Below are 13205 nucleotides of genomic sequence, written 5' to 3' on the forward strand. Positions count from 1 at the left end.
TGACTGGTACAGTCCACTTGACTGATACACAGGACTAGACTATGTTCTAAGTTTAATTTTAATGGATAGACTACATTTAAAAAAATAAATTTAAAAAATCTTTGTAGGTTTTTGCTCGAGAATGCCCTCTGTAATGTTCCCTGTTCTACAATTGTCCCGTCTTCCGTCTCGCACCACGACTCCGATTTAGGACGGCTGTTCACCCCCATGTGTACAACTTAGACAGAGACTTTAAAAAATATGATATGATTGTTTTTATTTTATATTTTGTATAGTTTTAGTATGATATATTTTTAAGGGTACAAAAATACTTGCTTGAATGCACTGTAAAATCGATCTTGTTCAATGGATATTGATTGTCCATACATTTGTTATTAATTACGTCTTTTGTTCCTAATCTATACATTTAATTGGTTACTTGAGTTTGAGACATATTTTGAGATAAATAATATTCATTTATTTTTTTCAATTGTATATCATTACTTCTTGCCTAATGTTCTGAAATTCACAGCTAGACCCAAGTCACCACTTTTTTGTTTTAAATATCCTCTGAAATCCTCTCATTCTTCACCTGATCCAACACAGCAAATCCTGACCAAAAATGGCGTCATGTCTACTAGTGTGTAACACTGATTCCTACAGGCCACGGTCGTAACTAAAGTCTCTCTGCTCCCTCCCCTTCTTTCTTCCTCTCTCTGTAGGTGGTTTGTACATTGACAGTGCCTTTTACCAGCCACAGACAATTGCCACTCCTATTATCATTCACCTGGGTCCTCAGGATTTCTTCTGATCTCGCAGCCAGTGGGGGATGACTTGACATTTTGAAACTTCCCGTTTCCTGTCTGACCAGGCTTTATCTACCTTACTAAGGCTGTCCAAATTCTCCACCCTTTTCACGTATTGTGCAAGTGCACACAAGGGTAGAGAATCAGGACCCATCTCTCTGAGCAGACATCAATCCAAGAATGAGAAGAAGCACAACATTGTCAGGGTTGGAACTTTCCAGTGTGTTGCAATACTTGACAATCTTTTATATCTACTTGAAATAGTGGAAATGTGCTGTTTTGGAATGGACGTTGCATAACACTGCAATATTCGTGTGATATAAACTCAGCAAAAAAAGAAACGTCCTCTCACTGTCAACTGTGTTTATTTTCAGCAAACTTAACATGTGTAAATATTTGTATGAACATAAGTTTCAACAACTGAGACATAAAATGAACAAGTTCCACAGACATGTGACTAACAGAAATTGAATAATTTGTCCCTGAACAAAGCAGGGGAGGGGGGTCAAAATCAAAAGTAAGTCCGTATCTGGTGTTGCCACCAGCTGCATTAAGTACTGCAGTGCATCTCCTTATGGACTGCACCAGATTTGTCAGTTCTTGCTGTGAGACTCTTCCACCAAGGCACCTGCAAGTTCCCTGACATTTCTGGGGGGAATGGCCCTAGCCCTCACCCTCCGGTCCAACAGGTCCCAGACGTGCTCAATGGTATTGAGATCCGGGCTCTTCGCTGGCCATGGCAGAACACTGACATCCCTGTCTTGCAGGAAATCATGCACAGAACGAGCAGTATGGCTGGTGGCATTGTCATGCTGGAGGGTCACGTCAGGATTAGCCTGCAGGAAGGGTACCACATGAGGGAGGAGGATGTCTTTCCTGTAACGCACAGTGTTGAGATGGCCTGCAATGACGACAAGCTCAGTCCGAAAATGCTGTGACACACCGCCCCAGACCATGATGGACCCTCCACCTCCAAATCGATCCAGAGTACAGGCCTCGGTGTAACGCTCATTCCTTCGATGATAAACATGAATCCGACCATCACCTTTGAGACAAAACCATGACTCGTCAGTGAAGAGCACTTTTGCCAGTCCTGTCTGGTCCAGCGATGGTGGGTTTGTGCCTACAGGCGACATTGTTGCCGATGATGTCTGGTGAGGACCTGCCTTACAACAGGCCTACAAGCACTCAGTCCAGCCTCTCTCAGCCTACTGAGGACAGTCTGAGCACTGATGGAGGGATTGTGTGTTCCTGGTGTAACTCGGGCAGTTGTTGCTTCTATCCTGTACCTGTCCCGCAGGTGTGATGTTCGGATGTACTGATCCCGTGCAGGTGTTGTTACATGTGGTCTGCCACTGCAAGGATGACCAGCTGTCCGTCCTGTCTCGCTGTAGTGCTGTCTTAGGCGTCTCACAGTACGGACATTGCAATTTATTGCCCTGGCCACATCTGCAGTCCTCATGCCTCCTTGCAGCATGCCTAAGGCACGTTCACGAAGATGAGCGGGGATCCTGGGCATCTTTCTTTTGGTGTTTTTCAGAGTCCGTAGAAAGGCCTCTTTAGTGTCCTACGTTTTCATAACTGTGACCTTAATTGCCAACCGTCTGTAAGCTGTTAGTATCTTAACGACCGTTCCACAGGTGCATGTTCATCAATTGTCTGGTTTATTGAAAAAGCATGGGAAACCGTGTTTAAACCCTTTACAATGAAGATAAGTGAAGTTATTTGGATTTTTACAAGTTATCTTTGAAAGACAGGGTCCTGAAAAAGGGACGTTTCTTTTTTGCTGAGTTTTATATAATCACACACACACAGACACACACACACACACACGGTACCAGTCAAGTTTTTTTATTTATTTATAACTTTTTTCTACATTGGAAAAAATAATAGTGATGACTTCAAAACTATGAAATAACACACATGGAATTATGTAGTAACCAAAAAAGGGTTAAACAAATCCAAATATATTTGAGATTCTTCAAAATAGCCACGTTATGCCTCAACCAGCTTCACCTGGAATGCTTTTCCAACAGTCTTGAAGGAGTTCTCATATGCTGAACACTTGATGGCTGCTTTTCCTTCACTCTGCGGTCCAACTCATCCCATACCAATTGGGTTGAGGTCAGGTGATTGTGGAGGCCAGGTCATCTGATGCAGCACTCCATCACTCTCCTTCTTGGTCAAATAGCCCTTACACAGCCTGGAGGTGTGTTGGGTCATTGTCCTGTTGAAAAACAAATGATAGTCCCACTAAGCGCAAACCAGATGGGATGCCGTATCGCTGCAGAATGCTGTGGTAGCGTGCCTTGAATTCTACATTTTTCACTGACAGTGTTACCAGCAAAGCACCCTCACGACACCTCCATGATTCATGGTGGGAACCACACATGTTGATATCATCCATTCACCTTCTCTGCGTCTCACAAAGACATGGCGGTTGGAACCAAAAATCTCAAATTTGGACTCATCAGACCAAAGGACAGATTTCCACTGGTCTAATGTCCATTACTTGTGTTTCTTGGCCCAAGCAAGTCTCTTATTCTTATTGGTGTCCTTTTAGTAGTGGTTTCTTTGCAGCAATTTGACCATGAAGGCCTGATTCACGTAGACTCCTCTGAACAGTTGATGTTGAGTTGTCTGTTACTTGAACTCTGTGAAGCTTTTACTTGTGCTGCAATTTCTGAGGCTGGTAATTCTAATGAACTTATCCTCTGCAGCAGAGGTAACTCTGGGTCTTCCATTCCTGTGGCGGACCTCATGAGAGCCATTTTTATAGCGCTTGATGATTTTTTTGCGACTGCGTATGAAGAAACATTCAAAGTTCTTGACATTTTCCGGATTGTCTGACCTTCATGTCTTAAAGTAATGATGGACTGTCGTTTCTCTTTGCTTATTTGAGCTGCTCTTGCCATAGGCCTATTTGGTAAAATACCAAGTATATACTATCTTCTGTATACCACCCTTGTCACAACAGAACTGGTTGGCTCAAATGCATCAAGAAGGAGGCAAATTAACTTTTTAAACAAGGCACACCTGTTAATTGAAATGCATTCCAGGTGACTACCTCATGAAGCTGGTTGATAGCTTTGCACACTCTTAGCATTCTATCATCAAGGAAAAGGGTGGTTACTTTGAAGAATCTCAAATATATTTTGATTTAACATTTTGGTAACATGATTCCATATGTGTTCTGTCATAGTTTTGACGTCTTCACTATTATTCTACAATGTAGGAAAGTGTACAAATAAAGAAACCCTTGAATGAGTAGGTGTGTCCAAACTTTTGACTGGTACTTTGTGTGTGTATGTATGTATGTTATGAGTTTAATTTGTAAGTACTGTAAAAACAATTTCCACATTTTAAGTGTTAGCAGAGCTTAGACTAATACTAGTCCATTTAAAAAAAATGTCAAAGTAGCAGTTAATAGCATAACTCTACTCAGGCCAGCACATTTACATCTTGAATGATATCTATAACCAGGAATTAATAACTCCATTTCTGTCTCCATCTCTCACACATGCACCTAATCCTGTAACAGTGGGCAAGACATGCATGTATTTTTCAAGTTTTCTCAGTAATTGATGTATCTATCTTCAGAAAGTCTTAGGTCCTGTTTGTTGTGGTTTAATGGCTTTGCCTGCACTTGATCAAATGCTGCTGGTATTGAATGTCCTCTAAAGTTAGTGCACACTGTCGTGTCGTTTGTCGTGTGCTCATGGTATTACGTGTTCTATCCATTATTTTCTCAGAACAATATTCAGATGGACTTGTGATTTGATTTGCTAAAAAAAAAAATTCTCTGTGAGAATGATTTCTTTGTAAAAACACAACATAACTTTCTGAAACCTGAGCGCTCCTTCAGTGGCAGCTTTGTTATACCCTCCAGTTCGATTATTTGTTGTTTTCTGGACATTTTCTTTTATCTTTTTGTGAATGTACGGTCTGATTGACCTCAACTATTTCTACAGTCTTATGAGTGTCTCAATCCTAGAATAAAGGGCTGACTATACCTGTTATTAGTGATTTTACTGCTCTTGGACCCATTCATCCATCCGTTTCCTGTTGAGCTGTTACTGCTTACCACAGGATTCTGTTTTGTATGAGCATGCAGTGGGGAGTATCTATGTACGGTACACATTGAATGTAGCATTAAACAAACCGTTTGAAGAGAGTCTTGGACATGTGAGTTAGTTATAGGCCTTGTCACCTGGAGTCAAGCTCTCCATGGTAGCCACTAGAGCCCCTTGCTTCCAGCCTTGCCCACTTAGCAGCTTGTCCTGACGTTGGCCCCGAATGGGACCCAAAATAAGCTCTAGTTGCATCTACACACACTGGGCAGGCTAGCGACTGCCTGACACAGAGGAATGGTGAAGTCATTTGATCCTAGACACACATGATCATATCGGATGGATCTGCAGAGACGCTGGTATTTTTAGCAGTGTGAGCCAAGCAGGAGGTGGCGTACGATTACGCAACGCTGGCACTTGCGTTAGTGGTGGTAGCTTTGCTGCGGTCTGTCATCCTATCTTTCCACTGACTCTGTCCCATTAAAACATGTAAATGTATATTCATCTCCTTTTGGTCTGTGACCACTGATAGATGAAAGTACATTTTGGCGCACCATTTGAGTAAAATTTTCTAGGATTTTTCTTACTTTACAGTGCTGTATAGTCCTTTTGAGATCAGTGGTCACGAAGTAGTCAGACCATAACTATATATGTATATATCACAGGAGGTTGGTGGCACCTTTTTGAGTTGGGCTCCCCAGTGACGCAGTGTTCTAAGGCACTGTATCTCAGTGCTAGAGGTGTCACTACAGACACCCTGGTTCGGTCCCAGGCTGTATCACAACCGGCCATGATTGGGTGTCCAATAGGGCGGCACACAATTTGCCCAGCGTCGTCCGGGTTAGGGTTTGGTCGTCATTGCAAAGAAGAATTTGTTCTTAACTGACCTGCCTAGTTAATTAAAGCTTACGTATATCAAATAAAAAAAGATGCTGGGCTGTCAGTATTTCAGGGCCTCCATCTCAATCCTCCTGCCCCTATCGGGTGGCAGGCTGTGTTTGAAGACATGGGTTTAAGAACAAGATAATTTATTCAATTTTAGCACGTGGAGGGTGCATTCTAGCACTTCCAAGCCAAAGCCTATGGCAATGTTTTGTAAATATAGACTCTGCTTCAAACCATTGATAACTGAAGGGCCCAGTTTGATTGTTTGGGACAGATCCTCATGAGTTGTGGCACAAATTCATCTCCGTCCCCTTTTATAAATCCTCTGATCACGTAATTACCTTTTAGGTTTGTCATTTTTTCAATGACTTCCAATGCAATATGTAATATGGTTCCCTTTCAGAGCAGCAGTGTTCTCCATCACTTTACAGCTCTCTTGCCAATCATTTTCCTCATTTTTAGTCAGGGTTTAATTAGTAATTACAAACATTAGCTTTCAACCTCTACTTAATAAAAGTAGCACACCAACACCTGATTCAACTAATGTCAACTTCTCAAAGGCTTGATTATTATACATTTTTTTTGTTGAATCAGTCGCTGCTCTGGAACCAAAACCTGCACATCTGGGAAAAGCATGTGGAGTGTGGCAGCAGCACCCTCTACTGGCCTTTAGCCTCTACACGATCAGGGTCGTCAGTGGAGGTACCAGTTTAGGTTTCTCTCCAAATTGACTCCACTTTCAAATATACTGAACAGAAATATAAAATCAAAATATTAAGTGTTGGTCCCATGTATCATGAGCTGAAATAAAGGATCCCAGAAATGTTCCATATGCACAAAAATGCTTATTGTCTAAAATTTGGTGCACAAATTTGTGTACATCCCTGTTGTGAGCATTTCTCTTTTTCCAAGATAATCCATCCACCTGACAGGTGTGGCATATCAAGAAGTTGATTAAACAGCATGATAACACAGGTGCACCTTATGCTAGGGACAATACAAGTCCACTTTAAAATGTGCAGTTTTGTGTCACAACATGTGACAGATCCCTCAAGTTGAGGGAGCATGTAAATGGCATGACTGCAGAATTTAATGTTAATTTCGCTACCGTAATCCATCTCCAACATTGTTTTAGAGATTTGGCAGTGCGTCCAACCAGCTTCACAACCGCAGACCACGTGTAACAGCGCCAACCCAGGACCTCCACATCCGACTTCACCTGCGGGATCGTCTGAGACCAGTCACACAGACAGCTGATGAAATAAAGCTTCATTCTGACTGGCTAAGTCAGGCTCCCAAGTCGGTGGGCCTATGCCCTCCCAGAACCACCAATGGCTGCACTCCTGCCCAGTTGTGAAATCCATAGATTAGGGCCTAATTCATTTATTTAAATTGACTGATTTCCTTATACGAACTGTAACTCATTGAAATTGTTGCATGTTGTATTCATATTTTTGTTCAGTATAGATCCATTTGGAAGTCATAAGTTTACACACACCTTAGCCAAATACATTTAAACTCAGTTCTTCAAAATTCGATTCATTTAATCCTAGTATAAATTCCCTGTCTTGGGTCAGTTAGGATCACCACTTTATTTTAATAATGTGAAATGTCAGAATAATAGTAGAGAGTGATTTATTTCAGCTTTTATTTATTTTATCACAGTCCCAGTGGGTCAGAATGGTACATACACTCAATTAGTATTTGGTAGCGTTGCCTTTAAATAGTTTAACTTGGGTCAAACGTTTCAGGTAGCCTTCCACAAGCTTCCCACAATAAATTGGGTGAAATTTGGTCCATTCCTCCTGACAGAGCTGGTGTAACTGAGTAAGGTTAGTAGGCCTCCTTGCTCGCAGACGCTTTTTCAGTTCTGCCCACAAATTTTCAATAGGATTGAGGTCAGGGCTTTGTGATGGCCACTCCAATACCTTGACTTTGTTGTCCTTAAGCCGTTTTGAGACAACTTTGGAAGTATGCTTGGGGTCATTGTCCATTTGGAAGATCCATTTGCAACCAAGCTTTAACTTCCTGACTGATGTCTTGAGATGTTGCTTCAATATATCCACATAAATTAAATTTCTCATGATGCCATCTATTTTGTGAAGTGCACCAGTCCCTCCTGCAGCAAAGCACCCCGACAACATGTTGCCACCCCTGTGCTTCACGGTTGGGATGGTGTTCTTCACCTTGCAAACCTCCCCCCTTTTTCCTCCAAACATAACGATGGTCATTATGGCCAAACATAATTATTTTTGTTTCATCTGACCAGAGGACCTTTCTCCAAAAAGTACAATCTTTGTCCCCAATGTGTAGTTGCAAACCGTAGTCTGGCTTTTTATGGCGGTTTTGGAGCAGTGGCTTCTTTCTTGCTGAGCGGCCTTTCAAGTTATGTTGATATAGGACTCGTTTTACTGTGGATATAGATACTTTTGTACTTTTGTGTTTCCTCCAGCATCTTCACAAGGTCCTTTGCTGCTGTTCTGAATGCACCAAAGTACATTCATCTCTAGGAGACAGAACACGGCTCCTTCCTGAGCGGTATGACGGCTGTGTGGTCCCATAGTGTTTATACTTACGTACTATTGTTTGTACAGATGAACGTGGTACCTTCATGCATTTGGAAATTGCTCCCAAGGATGAACCAGACGTGTGGAAGTCTACATTTTTTTTCTGAGGTCTTGGCTGATTTCTTTTGATTTTCCCATGATGTCAAGCAAAGAGACACTGAGTTTGAAGGTAGACCTTGAAATACACCCTAAGGTACACCTCCAATTGACTCAAATTATGTTAATTAGCCAATCAGAAGCTTTTAAAGCCATGACATTATTTTCTGGAATTCTCCAAGCGGTTTAAAAGGCACAGTCAACTTAGTGTATGTAAACGTCTGACCCACTGGAATTGTGGTACAGTGAATTATAAGTGAAATAATCTGTCTGTAAACAATCCTGTCCTGTCTGAAATTTGTGGAGTGGTTGAAAAATGAGTTTTAATGACTCCAACCTAAGTGTATGTAAACTTCTGACTTCAACTGTAGGTAGGTAGTATCCTCCTCCTTGTCACCCTAAGGTAACAGTACAAAGTTTGGTTTAGTATTGGTTACGGTCAGAGAAAGGGGGCGGCAGGGTAGCCTAGTGGTTAGTGTTGGACTAGTAACCGAAAGGTTGCAAGTTCAAATCCCCGAGCTGACAAGGTACAAATCTGTCGTTCTGCCCCTGAACAGGCAGTTAACCCACTGTTCCTTGGCAATCATTGTCATTGGCAATCATGTCTCTATAAAATTGGCACTTCTAGCCACAAGATTTGTCCATTCTTCAAGGCAAAAGTGATCCAGCTCCTTCAAGTTGGATGGGTTCCGCTGGTGTCCAGCAATCTTTAAGTCATACCACAGATTCTCAATTGGATTGAGGTCTGGGCTTTGACTAGGCCATTCCAAGACATTTAAATGTTTCCCCTTAAATCACTCGAGTGTTGCTTCTGCAGTATGCTTCGGGTCATTGTCCTGCTGAAATGTGAACCTCCATCCCAGTCTCAAATCTCTGGAAGACAAACAGGTTTCCCTCAAGAATATCCCTGTATTTAGCGCCATCCATCATTCCTTCAATTCTGACCAGTTTCCTAATCCCTGCCGATGAAAAACATCCCCACAACATGATGCTGCCAGCACCATGCTTCACTGTGGGGATGATATTCTCTGGTTGATGGGAGGTGTTGTGTTTGCACCAGACATAGCGTTTTCCCTGATGGCCAAAAAGCTCAATTTTTGTCTCATCTGACCATATCTGACCTCATCTTCCATATGTTTGGGGAGTCTCTCACATGCCTTTTGTCGAGCACCAAACATGTTGGCTTATTTTTTTTATGCCCAGCTCTGTGGAGTGTACTGCTTTAAGTGGTGCTATGGACAGATACCCCAATCTCCACTGTGAAGCTTTGCAGCTTCTTCAGGGTTATCTTTGGTGCCTTTCTGATTAATGCCCTCCTTGCCTGGTTCGTTTTGGTGGGCGGCACTCTCTTGGCAGGTTTGTTGTGGTGTCATATTCTTTCCTTTTTTAATAATGGATTTAATGGTGCTCCGTGGGATGATCAAAGTTTCGGATATTTTTTTATAACCCAACCCTGATCTGTACTTCTCCACAACTTTGTCCCTGACCTGTTTGGAGAGCTCCTGGGTCTTCATGGTGCCGCTTGCTTGGTGGTGCTCCTTGCTTAGTGGTGTTGCAGACTCTGGGGCCTTTCAGAACAGCTTTATATATACTGAGATCATGTGACAGATCATGTGACACTTAGATTGCACAAAGGTGGACTTTATTGAACTAATTATGTGACTTATGAAGGTAATTGGTTGCGCCAGATCTATTTTAGGGGCTTCATAGTGTGCTTCATAGCAAAGGGGGTGAATACTTTTGCAAGGCACTGTAGAACTCACCTCATTGTATCCTGAACATGTTTAGTAGGCTAATAGTGGGTTCATTGCACAGTAATAAGTCATGTCCACTAGATGGCTCTGGATTTCTCCAGTTTCTATTGACTGTTTGATAACAATGTAAATGTTATGTAAACAATGTAAACCTCGGCGCTTTCTTTTTATATAACCTATACAATCCACAGTACAATGCATGATCTCATCCCCTTTCAACGGATAGCATACAAAGTCTATTCAAATCTTACGCTGACAATTTTAGTAACATGAAGTCAGCAGCAAGGGAATATGCTGCTTTGTTTTTGCACTATAAATCACTAGCACTGTGTTGTGTTTATAAGGAGTCCTTTTAAACCAGAAAGAGATACAGTATGATGTTTGCACTTGAAAATTATGAGACTGGACTCAAGACTGGACACAAGAAACCCCAACACCATTAGGACAATGATTCCATTATCTATCAATGAAGCAGAAGACCAGAAAAGCCTGTTAAATCTTCCCACGATAGTTGTTCTGTTATAACGTCAACATCAATTAGTTGAATGAGCTGCTTTGTTTTGCTCTCTAAATCATGTAGTGTTTCTGGTGCTTCTAATTTACTGCACCTACAGATCATGAGACAAGCCTTACTGGATAGATAAAGGAGAGAAATAGCATCATCAACAGCCGCTCTATGTCACGTCATTAACACTGGTCACTGTTGTGTGTTGTAAGGGGGCCGCTGGACAGTCTGGGCAGCTAGGAAGCCTCAGGCAAATTGATTTGGTCTGTAGTCAAAGTCTTCATGGCTTCATCTACTGTCTCCTCTCCCTCAGGGGTGTAAAAAGAAGGGCAGTGGGGAAGAACCTGCAGCTCTGTCTTCTTAGCGGCCCAGTTCCCAGGGTTGCCTGGACAGAGCCTGCTGCCTTCTAAGAGATGTGGAACTATTGAGCTGTAGAATCTCATGATGTAAAGAGATAGCATGTCAGGTATCAGGACTTAACTGGCTCAGGGATCGGATCAAGCTATAGATCCCGAGATTGGTTGATTAGAGGGGAAGAATGAATCCTAGTGATGCTATGGGACCATGAGGGCCCGAATTGTAATACTTTTGCTCTGTAGGGTTGTTACAGTATAAAAATATGAAAATGTGAAACTTAGCCGTGGTGACTGAAGTAGGGAGATTCATGCTGTAAATGGCATTGTTGAGTTGGGGGCATCATGTATTACTTTTCCTGTCGCTTATCTGAGTCCCTCCCATTAGATCTTACCTTTATGTACAGTGCCTTCAGGAAGTATTCACACCCCTTTGACGTATTCCACATTTTGTTTTGTTACAGCCTGAATTCAAAATGGATGAAATTGGTTTTTTTTCTATCATCCATCTACACACAATAAATACTCCATAATGACAAAGTAAAAACATGTTTTTAGACATTTTTAGCAAATATATTGAACATTTTATACAGAAATATCTAATTTACTTTGTAGATGCACCTTTGGCAGCGATTACAGCTGTAAGTTTTTCAGGGTAAGTCTCGAAGAGCTTTCCACAACTAGATTGTGCAACATTTGACCATTATTCTTTCAAAAATGTTCATGCTCTATCCAATTGGTTGTTGATCATGGCTAGACAGCCGTTTTCAGGTTTTACCATAGATTTTTAAGTAGTGTAACTGTAACTTGGCTACTCAGGAACATTCACTCTCCTCTTGGTAGGCAACTCCAGTTTAGATTTGGCCTTCTGTTTTAGGTTATTGTCCTGCTGGTTGGTGAATTCGTCTCCCAGTGTCTGGTGGAAAGCAGACTGAATTTTGATTTAATTTATTAGGATCCCCATTAGCCTGGTTTTCCTCTAGCATTTTGCCTGTGCTTAGCTCCATTCCATTTCTTTTTATCCTGAAAAACCCCCCGGTTCATAACAATTACAAGCATAATGTGTTGTATTGGATTTGCCCCAAACATAACACTTTCTATTCAGGACACAAAATGTATTGCTTTGACACATTTCTTGCAGTATTACTTTAGTCCCTTGTTGCAAACAGGATGCATCTTTTGGAATATTGGCATTATGTACAGGCTTCCTTCTTTTCACTCTGTCAATTAAGTTAGTATTGTGGACTAACTAAAAAGCTACTGATCTATCCTCAGTTTTCTCCTATCACAGCCATTAACTCTGTAACTGTTGAAATCTCTGAGTGGTTTCCTTCCTCTTCGGCAATTGAGTTAAGAAGGATGCCTGTATCTTTGTAGTGACTGGGTGTATTGATATACCATCCAAAGTTTAATTCATAACTTCATCATGCTCAAATAAATATTAAATGACTGCTTTAAATGTTTTACTCATCTGCCAATTTGAGATTTATGTGCTAATCCTAAAACAAAGGAAGGAGGTAGGCAGGTAGATAACTAAGTGTGTCATTGTAGCAAAGTCTAAAAAATCTGATCTCTTAAAAGTTTTGTTCATTTTTGTTCTATTATCTATTCTATACAATAGGTCATAATCCAACTTTCAAGGAGCTTTCCATTTTGATTTGGTTATTTTGCCTAAAAACCTTTAGGCCTACCTATAGAATAAAAAAACCCATCTGCATCCATGCCCAGCCTGGCAAGTGTGGGCAAAACGGTATTTAGCATCCCCAGTGGCTCTGCTAGCGCAGTGTTTCTAAAAATGAATTAAGAGGCAATGTAGACTGAGCCTAATAAGGCACTTTTTGTTAAATGTATATTTAATTCTAAGTAATTCACAGCAAAAATTTGCAATTTAAAGACTTTAATGATTTACTATAGCTAAATGTTGTTTAAATGCTGAACGCTTAATGTCCCTGACTCCCTACCAGTCTAGTGTGTTGCACTTGCAAATGCTTCACAATGTATTTCTTTGTAGGCTATAGCCTTGAAATAATTGAAATAATATAGCCTAAATAATTAGGCTCCCTGTCTGGCTCCTGACCTTTAGAGTGGTCCTGACCTTTAGAGTGTTTATAGTGTTCATATGTTTAAATGTGTTTATATGCTGTGTTTATATGACATGTTTTTATTTTCATTTATTTCACCTTTATTTAA

General features: G+C 41.1%; 1 protein-coding gene across 2 annotated transcripts in view; it reads left to right on the plus strand.

Annotated features, from left to right (window-relative positions):
• LOC110525457 (spermatid perinuclear RNA-binding protein) overlaps positions 1 to 4809 on the plus strand; it is a 42270-nt gene extending 37461 nt beyond the window's left edge. For both annotated transcript variants that reach the window (XM_021605582.3, XM_036979592.2), the window contains one exon: positions 702 to 4809. In XM_021605582.3, coding sequence (XP_021461257.3) covers positions 702 to 790 — 89 coding nt within the window. In that variant the 3' untranslated portion in view covers positions 791 to 4809. The remainder of the gene's footprint in view (positions 1 to 701) is intronic.
• Positions 4810 to 13205: the final 8396 nt, after the last annotated feature.

The sequence above is a fragment of the Oncorhynchus mykiss genome, chromosome 6 (genome assembly GCF_057628025.1).
Source record: "Oncorhynchus mykiss isolate SJ-2025 chromosome 6, ASM5762802v1, whole genome shotgun sequence".
NCBI classification, from domain to species: domain Eukaryota; kingdom Metazoa; phylum Chordata; class Actinopteri; order Salmoniformes; family Salmonidae; genus Oncorhynchus; species Oncorhynchus mykiss.